This window comes from Ziziphus jujuba, chromosome 5 (genome assembly GCF_031755915.1).
Source record: "Ziziphus jujuba cultivar Dongzao chromosome 5, ASM3175591v1".
Lineage (NCBI taxonomy): Eukaryota > Viridiplantae > Streptophyta > Magnoliopsida > Rosales > Rhamnaceae > Ziziphus > Ziziphus jujuba.
In genome coordinates, this window is record NC_083383.1 from 5981765 (window position 1) to 5991694 (window position 9930).

General features: G+C 33.3%; 2 protein-coding genes across 7 annotated transcripts; both read right to left on the bottom strand.

The window, feature by feature from the left end:
* Positions 1–27: 27 nt before the first annotated feature.
* LOC107420102 (protein REVERSION-TO-ETHYLENE SENSITIVITY1) lies at positions 28–4340 on the bottom strand. 5 transcript variants are annotated; one of them, XM_060817017.1, is made up of 4 exons: positions 4199–4338; positions 1505–2196; positions 541–1012; positions 28–411 (listed from the first exon to the last, which is right to left on the bottom strand). In XM_060817017.1, exons 2-3 carry the CDS (start codon positions 1808–1810, stop codon positions 590–592), a joined length of 729 nt encoding a protein of 242 aa, XP_060673000.1. In that variant the 5' UTR covers positions 1811–2196; positions 4199–4338; the 3' UTR covers positions 28–411; positions 541–589. The 5 variants fall into 5 exon arrangements, with proteins under 5 accessions (XP_060673000.1, XP_060672998.1, XP_015884456.3 ...); XM_060817015.1 differs by having other exon boundaries at positions 28–414; XM_016028970.4 differs by lacking the exon at positions 28–411 and having other exon boundaries at positions 491–1012; positions 1505–1934; positions 2120–2196.
* Positions 4341–6343: 2003 nt separating this feature from the next.
* LOC107420101 (protein CONSERVED IN THE GREEN LINEAGE AND DIATOMS 27, chloroplastic) lies at positions 6344–9445 on the bottom strand. Of its 2 annotated transcripts, XM_048476267.2 has the most exons (5): positions 8776–9445; positions 8489–8517; positions 7732–7788; positions 7087–7340; positions 6344–6840 (listed from the first exon to the last, which is right to left on the bottom strand). In XM_048476267.2, exons 1-4 carry the CDS (start codon positions 9413–9415, stop codon positions 7128–7130), a joined length of 939 nt encoding a protein of 312 aa, XP_048332224.2. In that variant the 5' UTR covers positions 9416–9445; the 3' UTR covers positions 6344–6840; positions 7087–7127. The 2 variants fall into 2 exon arrangements, with proteins under 2 accessions (XP_048332224.2, XP_015884453.3); XM_016028967.4 differs by lacking the exon at positions 6344–6840 and having other exon boundaries at positions 6901–7340.
* Positions 9446–9930: the final 485 nt, after the last annotated feature.

Below are 9930 nucleotides of genomic sequence, written 5' to 3' on the forward strand. Positions count from 1 at the left end.
TTCCATGAATGAAAACAACATAAAAAAGACTACAAAAGTAAAATAAAATGTATATTCTTTACTTGATATTTTACCAAACATAGCGACTTCATTATTCTTCGATTCTCAAATCCACGAAGACTAATTTTTTTCTTTGAAAAAACTCCCAGCCAACCAAACTGACAACCAAAAGTTCAAGAAATAAATGAAATGAAACGACGAAAATAGAATGTCTATCGCTATTGGCTATAGGGTTGTTAAGTCTATCTGGTGATCATTACTTAGTACAAAATTTTCAATCAGAGCGATAGCAATTTCCGAAGCCAATGCCACCGGGTACTTTTACTAAAAATGAGGGGCAACATTTAGATAGATTTTAAACGTTCCTCCTATCATTGATCGACAACTTGTATTACTTCGACATCAGTATTGCTTCTGGCAAGGAAAACCAACAAACAAGCATTACCAGGTAATATATTCATCAAAAAATTTCAGGAAAAAAGAAAAAGTATTACCAGGTAATATAAACAAAGTTACATATATAGAGGAACACCGTTTTACATTTTCTAGGTTCCTCCGTCAAGCTGTTCAACATTGTTGACAAGAAGAACTAGCACTCGAACAAGTTTTTGACAGAGTAAGTGCCTACTAGAAACCAAGCCAGGAGGAGGAAAGAGAAGGATAGAAGACCAATAAGGAACGGCCACCCAACTACAAAGATGCCAAGGGCAAGTACCACAACGAAGGGAAGAAATGACCTTATGATTGATAAGCCATCAACCCAGTGCCCCTTGACCAGTATCAGCGCTGCTACATTTATCATGTTCCAACTCATTGATCCACCATAACAAAGCCTGTTGAGACAGTTTGCTACAAATGAGTGACAATTGCAAGTGAAAAGGTTGTAAGTTTTGTGCTCAAAGTGACGCATGCTTGACAGCAAGGCATCATCCCATGTGATTGCAGTCCCAAACTCCATGTGCTTGTAGCCATATTTGCAAGTGTGTGCGGCTGGGTTTGGAGGAAAGCAACACTGTTTTAGGATTTCAAATTTCACCAAAGGAAAAAAGAAAAACGTCAATAAACCGATTCATTATTAAATAATTAACATAAATTCTTTCATCCTAGTAATTAATATAACTGTAATTGTGAAAAACTTATCATTCTAATAGACCGTTGGTTTTTCTTTAACAAAAAGGAGGCACCGAATTAACCAGAGAACTGCTAAAAATGAATCAATTATTATCTGCTCTTTTCAATTGTGATTAGTAACATTCATTTCCAGCATAGTTGTGTGACTTCGAAAGAAAACAAATCAAAATAATAGGCAACTAGAAATTTTGAGAGGAGCAAGAACCATGAAGCGCATTCATAAAAATAGAAAATGTTCTCTGGGTGTGCCTGCTAGTTTGCATCCTATTTATCTATATATGTATATATTTTTTCTTTATGGGGAGTGGACTGAGAGGATAGAACACAAAAAGATTGTAAAATGTACCAATTCAGTAACAACATGACACTATACCTGTTTTCTATCAAGTTGAAGATATCTGGCAACATCACCAAATGCAAAATCATCAATGTTCACCAAATAAGAACCTGAAAAATCTAAAATTGTTCCATCCTCTCTGCAAATGCCAACATGTCCAATGAAAGGCGCCAACCAAGAGACCACTGGCAGAGGAGTCCAAACTAAACAACAGGGAAACCTCGCCTTCTTTGGATCAATTGCATCTAAGGGCCAAAACTCATGCTGAACTATTTGGTTAGAACTTGTTCGTTCAATATCATAAGTTGCTTTTAGCTCCATTTTGTAAAGTTCTCCGTGCATGCAGCTTTATTCAATTTTCAATGGAGAAAATCAGTGTCAAACAACACCTTAAAGCATTCAATTTTTGTTCCAAATACAATAAGGAATCAGTTATTAACTGACCGGTATGATGTTGTTGTTATTCCTACATAAAAAACATTCCAGGTTAAGTATTTGAAGGAAAAAAGTAGTTTAGTTTTTTCTTCTCTCTTTCTTCTTCTTCTTCATCCTTTTTTTTTTTTTTTTTTTTTTTTTTTTTGGCTTTTTTCTGGGAAGTGGGCAGTGGTAAGAGGAGGTATACGATAACAATACCAAGACACATGACTTTACCCTAAGTTGTATCGTATCTTCATGAACGAAGTATCCACATCAGATGTGGTGGTCAATGGACTACAAATTATGGTAATCTGTAATAAGTTTAACCATTTCTTGTTATATGATAGCTAAAAAGCACAAAACATATAAAAAAAAAATAAAAAAAAAACCACCGAATTGTGAAAATGAATAGCATTATTTATTAAGTATATTAAGCCTCTGTTTTAAAATATGATTGAAATTCAAGTTATTCAATATAGTACATCAAGATCTAGCATAAACCAACAAATAATTAGGAAAAAAGAAAAAAAGTCTAAATCTAATACCTGTATGTGGGTAGCCTAAAACAAAAACCACCCTGAAGATGATCTCAACACGATGCTTCGATAACAGGAAATTATGATGTTATTATTGACCCTTTTAGAGTAGATATCAACTATTTCTCTATTACATTAACATTCATAAATTACGTTTATTGTTTAAGCATATCATAATAATAAGAATTTGACTCTCTCTTCAGTCAACAGTTGACATTCTATACTACTGGGGAGGTAGGAAGAAATGAGGAGAGTAGGAGTGAGTCTTTCCTATTAATTTCATTTTTCAGGATAAAAACACTAGGAAAAACCAAGTCGACTATTTGAAGAGATTAGTATGTCAAGTTATTGCCGACCAAGTCCTACAAGTAACTGTACAAATGACGTATAATGACCAAATCTGTCCAAATAAGAAACAATTTAATTGAAAATTTCAAAACAAAAATAAATCAAAGAAATAAATAAAAACAAATTAAAGATAGCAATTTCAGAACATCCAACAGAAGAATACTTCCTGATATAGACAGAATCACAACATTGATAAAAGCCTTATAAACCATTGACAAAATAACATCAAACAAGAAAACGGGTGTCATGCGTGATGGCATTTACTACACCAAAAAGTATCTGTCACTAGGATAAATATCTAGGAACTTTCACAAAGGGTGTGTCATTGGTCATGTACACCAAAATCAAAAGTCTATAGCTTCTTTTTAGTTAGCACAAATTCAACAGCTGAAATAAAAGTCCTGTGTTCATAAACAATGTAGTACTGTTTGAATCCACTGTCAACCGTTTAAAATTTTCACTTAAAACAGGCAATGAGAAATTTATCGTAACAGCCTCGGTCTATCAAAAGAATTCCTTTTCAAATATAGATTCACTTCAGGTCATGCCTTCTTCTAAATATTTTAGCCATCTCATTAATCAAAGCATCAACATTGATCATTTTTTTCATGTCATTTCTTTTTGAAACAACTTCAAATTCTAGGTTCCCATCCTAGAGCCAACTTGAACTCAGATTGGACGCCCCTAATATTTGAGGTTGTGCCAATGACAATCAAACCTACTATCCTAGTGTGTCAGACAATGGAAAAAGATTGAGAACAATATGAAATGGCTTCACTTCACCTATTCCCTATGTTATGAAAGAAGCAAAATCAGTTTAACCGTAGCTCTCATTCACAACAGATTAAAATAATCGGTGCATAAATAAATGAATCACTTTAATTTGATAAGTCATTCTTAGACAAAAGTTAGGATTGAGTCATATTTGTTTCGAAGAAAATAGTGAATGGAAAATAATTTATGACCAGCTCCACTTCAAGGGAAAAAATTTTGCACATGAACTTTTTTATTTCCTGGAGAAGGAACAATGGTCGCTGAAAAATATACTACGAAGTAAAAGTAAACTGAAATCTGAAAAATAATATAATGATTTGGTCTGGTTGATGAAAAGCCGGAGAAAGTAAGCTAAAAAAAAGAAATTAAAAAAAAAAAAAGACAATGATTGGGTCATTGTGAGAAACTGACTTGAATACACATAGAGACAAGAAGCAAGTGCTTCAAATTTCAAAGTATCCATTACCGATCAATAATTTTCTCGACAACCAAACAAAAAAGACCCAGATGGGGATTTCCATGAAATTTCACAACACATTGAAATTGAAGCAAAGATCTAAACACACACATAATGCATTGGATTAACAGATAAAACAAGTTAAAAACCATTAATTTTGAGTAAATTGATTTTTTAGTTAGCTAGCCACATACTAACCTGTTCAAAGCGATCGATATTTGGTAGGGTGTCAAATCGCCCCTGAAAGAAAAGCTGGTGAGGATGAGAAAAACAGGGAAGAAGATAATGAGGCTCGTGAAGAGAAAAAGAAGAGTTATTGTTGTAGCTGTTCATTGCTGGATGCAGAATCAACCAAAAACGGTTTGATTTATTATGACTGAAAAAAGAATGGGAAAAAAAAATCTTTATAAAATTGAAAAAAAAGAAAACAACTTTTTTTTTCAATAAAAATTTATGAACTTTCTTGCTTAGGAACCGAAGGAGAAGACGAGAAGTGGGCAAGGTTCATGAACCCTCTCTGATTTTTAATACCATAGTGGGGCCCTCCCAACCTTCTTTATTTATTTTTCTTTTGTTAATTCTCGTGTCAATTGGCTCAGTGTGCTAGTAACTACTATTCTTTTATTTATTAGAAAACAAAAAACTCTGTTTTCTGTTTCTTATACAAAACCCCATGAGAAAACAAAAAAAGGAGGAACAATTCTTGAAGAAAACGTTGCTTTTGACTGTTAAAGTTAAACGCAAAAGAGCTTTTTCTCACGCTGCCAGGCTCTAACTATATCTATCTTTTTCTGGCGGTGTTTCTTTTTTTATTTTTTTATTTTTTCACTCTATTTATTTATTTCGTAGAAAAAAAAAAATAATATGCTAATGTAATGTGGTAGTTAAATCAAAATGTAAAATAACTTCATTTGGATAAACTATTCCTATTATCTCAATTTTGATGGTTTCCAAAATCTTAAGATAGTGACTTTTCTTTCAATTTCACGGGTGTCAATATGCATCAATAAGAATTTTTTTTTTATTTTTAAAAAGTTATTTTTAGAAATTTAATCAATCTCTAATTATTCTTTACAATAAATTATATCTAATATATATATTTTTATATATAGAAGGACAGGTAGATTTTGCGAGTTATGACCATTAAATGATAATGAATGCTAACATTGACTTTGCACGATACACGCATTTTAAATGTATCTATGTAGTCAAAAATAAAAGGTCCCTCCGTATCTCACTCCTACTAAAACACTGCAATATACAAAGGTTCTGAGAATATGCTCTTGCATGTAAAATGTGTTCTCAGAAGAACTCGTTAATATTGTCCACGCATTTTTAATACACTTCAGAATTTTGCTAAAATTTGTGCGCGACAGCGAAGTTTCTAGGACTAAGCAATAGAAACTCTATATCAAATAAGATTGCAGAACTGTAAGTCCCGCCAAAAAGCAGGCGTTGTTCTAGTTTCTAGAAGTCCCCAAAGTGTTTTTTATGTTTTAAACTGTAGAAAGGAACTGTGTGGGTGGTGTGGGAATGTGGTGGCATTTGAGGCTACCAAAAAACGAGTTGAAAACATCCTACATCATCTACACGAGTCAGAGTTCGCCGATTCATTTTGGGCTTTAAACTGCAAAGTTGACGGTTGGGCGTTCATTGAAGTGGGTGATTTTGGGAGAGATTCTTGGTCCCTCCATGAATGTCTCTTCTCCAAGTGGAGCGGACGTCCTGCTACTTCTAATGTATGCGTCACTGTAACTTTGTAAAGGTGCTCATGCTTATCATTTCTTTATGTCCATTCTGTCGATTTTTTATATTTAACCAAGAAAAAACTGGTAATTTTAAATATAGAGAGGCGCTGAATGTTAACACACGGCTTCATATTTTATGCAAATCTTTTTTTTTTTTTTTTTTTTTGATATTTTTGATATTATATTTTATTTTATGCAAATCTAAACAAATTTTTTTTTTTTTTCGTTTTCTTTTTTTTGTGAAACCACTTAGGCTCGTTTGGTATACATATTATATTAGAATAGATCCAAGTGGATCGTATTCAAATAAATTATATAATATAATACTATATATAATATATTATATTATATATTTTTATTTTTTGAAATAAATATATATTTATTTTTATTAAAATAAAAATATTCGTATTTTTTATCCTCATTATTATTATATATCCTATGCTTTAAAAAAAAAGCCCATCTCTTCTCAACAATCCCAATCTATCATTCTTCTGATCATCTAATCTAGATTAAAAATAAATAAAAAAATCTATTCTTTTCGCTAATCCAAATTTTACGCAACCAGCATTAGTAAATCATATTTTGACAAAGAAGATAGTTCTAAATGGTTAAGCACTTCTACATAATATAAGAATTTGGGATAACGTGTACTGTTATAAAAAAAAAATAAATAAATAACAACCCAGAAATTCAAGGGAAAGGTAAAGGAAACGACTCCGCAGGTTTGGCCATTTAGGATTGGGAGAGGCATCAATCTCCAACACCAAGCACAGTGCCACTTTGATCTGAGAGTTCAAGTCTTGCTTTAAGAAGAGCACGTGAACTAGGGGCCTCAAGAAGAAAGAAAATGGCAGTTTGGTGATGTGGGTTGATAGGGGGGAGACGGAACTGATGCAAGCAGATCGGATGGCAGAATCCAACAATAACGTTTGTACAACATAGACCATCGCTGGTCGCAACACCTGAGATGGAGACAAGGATGGTGGAATTGCGCACACCAAATCCATATGGCTCTGGCTTTTCTCTTGTGTGTATGAGTTTTGTATTAGTTAATACAACCCATCTGGGGTGTATTAGTTAATACACCATAGGCTGCATTAAGAGTGGAGGAGGGTATTAGATATCCAGCCATTTGCATCAGCAGACAATGTATTGGATAAAATAATACAATATAAAACTTTAAACACCGCGTCAATCGAGCCCTAAAACAATTCTATCATCCTTCACCACCATTTTGATGGTCACAATATACAGTGACAAGTAACTGACTAGAGATATTTCAATATGAAAAAATATATATATACACAGAAACTAGAGACAGAATATGGTATGCTATACATAGAGAGTGGACAGCATTTGTACGAAGAGCTTTGCTTATTTCATAAAGGTGCACCAGGTTCACCACAAAATGCGTCGGGTTCAAATGACCTGGCAGAATCATCATTGTAAACTCCAGGTATAACTCTCACCCCATCTTTTCCAATAGACCCCTTTTGGGTTTCATCAACATTAACGAGAAAAACAATGCACACTAACAATGATACTGCCAGACTAACGAGGGTATATTTTAATCTGCTCAGCACGGGCTTCACCTGATGAAGAAACAGAAAACACCAAAGTTAATCAAAAATGAAATTTATACACGGCCCAAGATGATAAATTTCTCATATGATAAAAAAGTGCAGAAAATTATCAGTTTTCCTCCTGTTGCAAGTTTCTTGGTAGCAAATTCAATTAAGCATGGTTAACAATCAAGAAGTTTAATAGTGCATAATTCATTCTATGATATTGAAGATTATACAATTTCAAAGAATAGACTAGGATTAGGCCAATTACAATGATTTGTGTTCGCTACAAGTCAAAAGTTACCAGAGACACATGCTAAATACATTTACATATTCAGAATTTATGGATCACAAAACTTCGGCATCAAGAAAGTCAATTAATCAAAATTAAATTGAGTATGTTGAACAGAATTCTTACGGAGAAGGATCCGAGGAGGCGATCACGTGCCAAAACTTCAGCAGTCTTAACCCACATCTGCCGAGAAAATTCAACTTAGGACACCAACAAAGCGCAAAACTAAAAGCTCAAAAATGAAAAAGTAACTTTCAACTTGTAACTATGTCAAGATAGCAGAAGTCAGAAGATGTTAAAATGATGACCAAATGATGAATATGCATTAAATTTGCACCTCATGAAGAAAAGCTTGATCCGATCTTCCATGTCCATTGAGAAAAACCTCTTAAAATTGTGAGGAATACTACTGAAAATCACTGTTGGTGAAACAAACTCATCCACCGATATCTCAGTGGATACTGATTTGAAAACATAAAAAAGAAACTAGTGCATTTGATAATTATACATATTTCTACAACTGTAAAACCAACACAGCAATTAAATCCATAATCACTGTAGCAATGTTAGCCTTGCATAGGGAGAGTAAAAGGGATAACAATTTCAAACATAAAGTATCACTATAGTTCCTTAGATATTGCTTTCACATATTATATGCTGGAAGGAAACTTTTTAAAATTTCCATCCAGACACCAAAAGTCACTTATTTGACCGACTTGGACAACAAAAAGAAGACAACACTTGAAAATATTAAAACTGCACAAAGCAATTGTCAGACGAAGTCCCAAATTGATAAGTGACTAAAGCATGGCACTTGGGAATTTTGGAGTTTCATGTTTTCTGTGTTTTGGATTCCATCAACTTTCTTTAAAATGTACTTTACCTGACCATCATACCACCCTGTCTCTTCATCTGTAACAAGAAAGAAAATGGAAAACACGCTTATCATTACTCGCTCAATATTGAGTAGTTAAGCTCTGTTTACTTGCTGAGAGAGAAAACTGTAAGAAAAGAACAGAGAAAAATAAATTAAATCCTATTTTCAGTCATTTTAAAACATAATAACCAATAGTTGTTTTCCCTAATTCAGCTCATCAGCTTTCTCAGCAAGCAAGCAAAGTGAAAAGAAACACAAAGATAACAGAGAAAATAAAGAGGAAAACAATTTACATTCGACGGTGGCACTAAGCAACCGATTGCCGACATAAGCCCAACCCAGATACATCCTAAGAACGGCAACTGTAACCACAAGAATCCCACTTGAAACAGCGCACAGGGATCGCTTCAGCGGTTCAGAATCCGGCCCAACAGCACCGAACCAGGCAACGGGGAGGCCAATAAACAGGGCAAAAGAAGCACCGGTGGCAACCAAGCGAGAGCAGTACTCAACGAAGTCACCAGAGGCCCATGAGAAGGGGAAGGAAGTCGCGAGGTTCTGGTACTCGTTTATGGGTTGCTGCTCCACCGGAACAGGGCACTCTGTTTCCGAGGGTCTGTTGCTTCCATTTCTAAACGACGACAAGGGGATGAATTTTTTGCTGTGGCGGCGGTGACTATGACTATGACTGTGATTTGGGTGTTGAGGAGGTTTTGAATTTGGATTTGGGATTGAAATGAGTGGAGATAGATAGCTAGGATTGGAAGGAAAGAAGAGAGACGATGTTAGGGGTGGTTTTGGTGACATGCACATCAGAGCAGAGGCCATGGCTGTGTTCTGCAGGAAAATAAAAAAATTCTGGCTAATGTTTGTTCCTTTTCCCTTGCTCTTTATCGATAATCCAAACGAGTAAATAATTAATTTTATGTTCATGAGAAGCAAAGGAGCAATTGTATAGAAGCAAAAAAAAATAAAGAAATAAATAGATAAAATTACTTGATGGGTCAAAACCGTTTTGGTCAACTGATTTTTGAATATACTCAGAGATAAATTATAGATATAGAGGTGGAATTAACGTCGTACAAGCATCTATGGCCGGAAAATGTCAAAATTGAAAGAAAAATGATTTTCGAAATTTAATTTTTCGAAATTTAATTTTTTAAAAATTTAATTTTTTTTAATTTATTTGATAAATAATAAAAAAATTAAAATTTATAAATAATTAAATTTAATATTATAAAATAAATTAAAAATAAATATATATTTTAAAATTAATTTTTTTGAGATTTTCAAGATAACATCTACATGTGTAAAAATAACTTTTTTATATATTTTTTTATATCGGTAAAAATTTAATTTCTGAATTTATATTTTTCTATTTTACAATAAACATCTAAAAAAAATTATTATTTTTTTAAAAAAATTAGTGCAAATTGCTTTGTGTTTTT

Bases quoted from the DNA above. Each gene is read 5' to 3' on its own strand.
- LOC107420102 (XM_060817017.1), bottom strand. From the start codon at position 1,810: ATGCACGGAGAACTTTACAAAATGGAGCTAAAAGCAACTTATGATATT. The intron at 1,013-1,504 runs GTATAGTGTCAT...ATCCTAAAACAG, and splicing joins TTCAACTTGATAGAAAACAG to TGTTGCTTTCCTCCAAACCC.
- LOC107420101 (XM_048476267.2), bottom strand. From the start codon at position 9,415: ATGAACATAAAATTAATTATTTACTCGTTTGGATTATCGATAAAGAGC. The intron at 7,789-8,488 runs GTAAAGTACATT...TTTTCTCGGCAG, and splicing joins CAGGGTGGTATGATGGTCAG to ATGTGGGTTAAGACTGCTGA. The intron at 7,341-7,731 runs GTAAGAATTCTG...TTTCTTCATCAG, and splicing joins GCCTCCTCGGATCCTTCTCC to GTGAAGCCCGTGCTGAGCAG.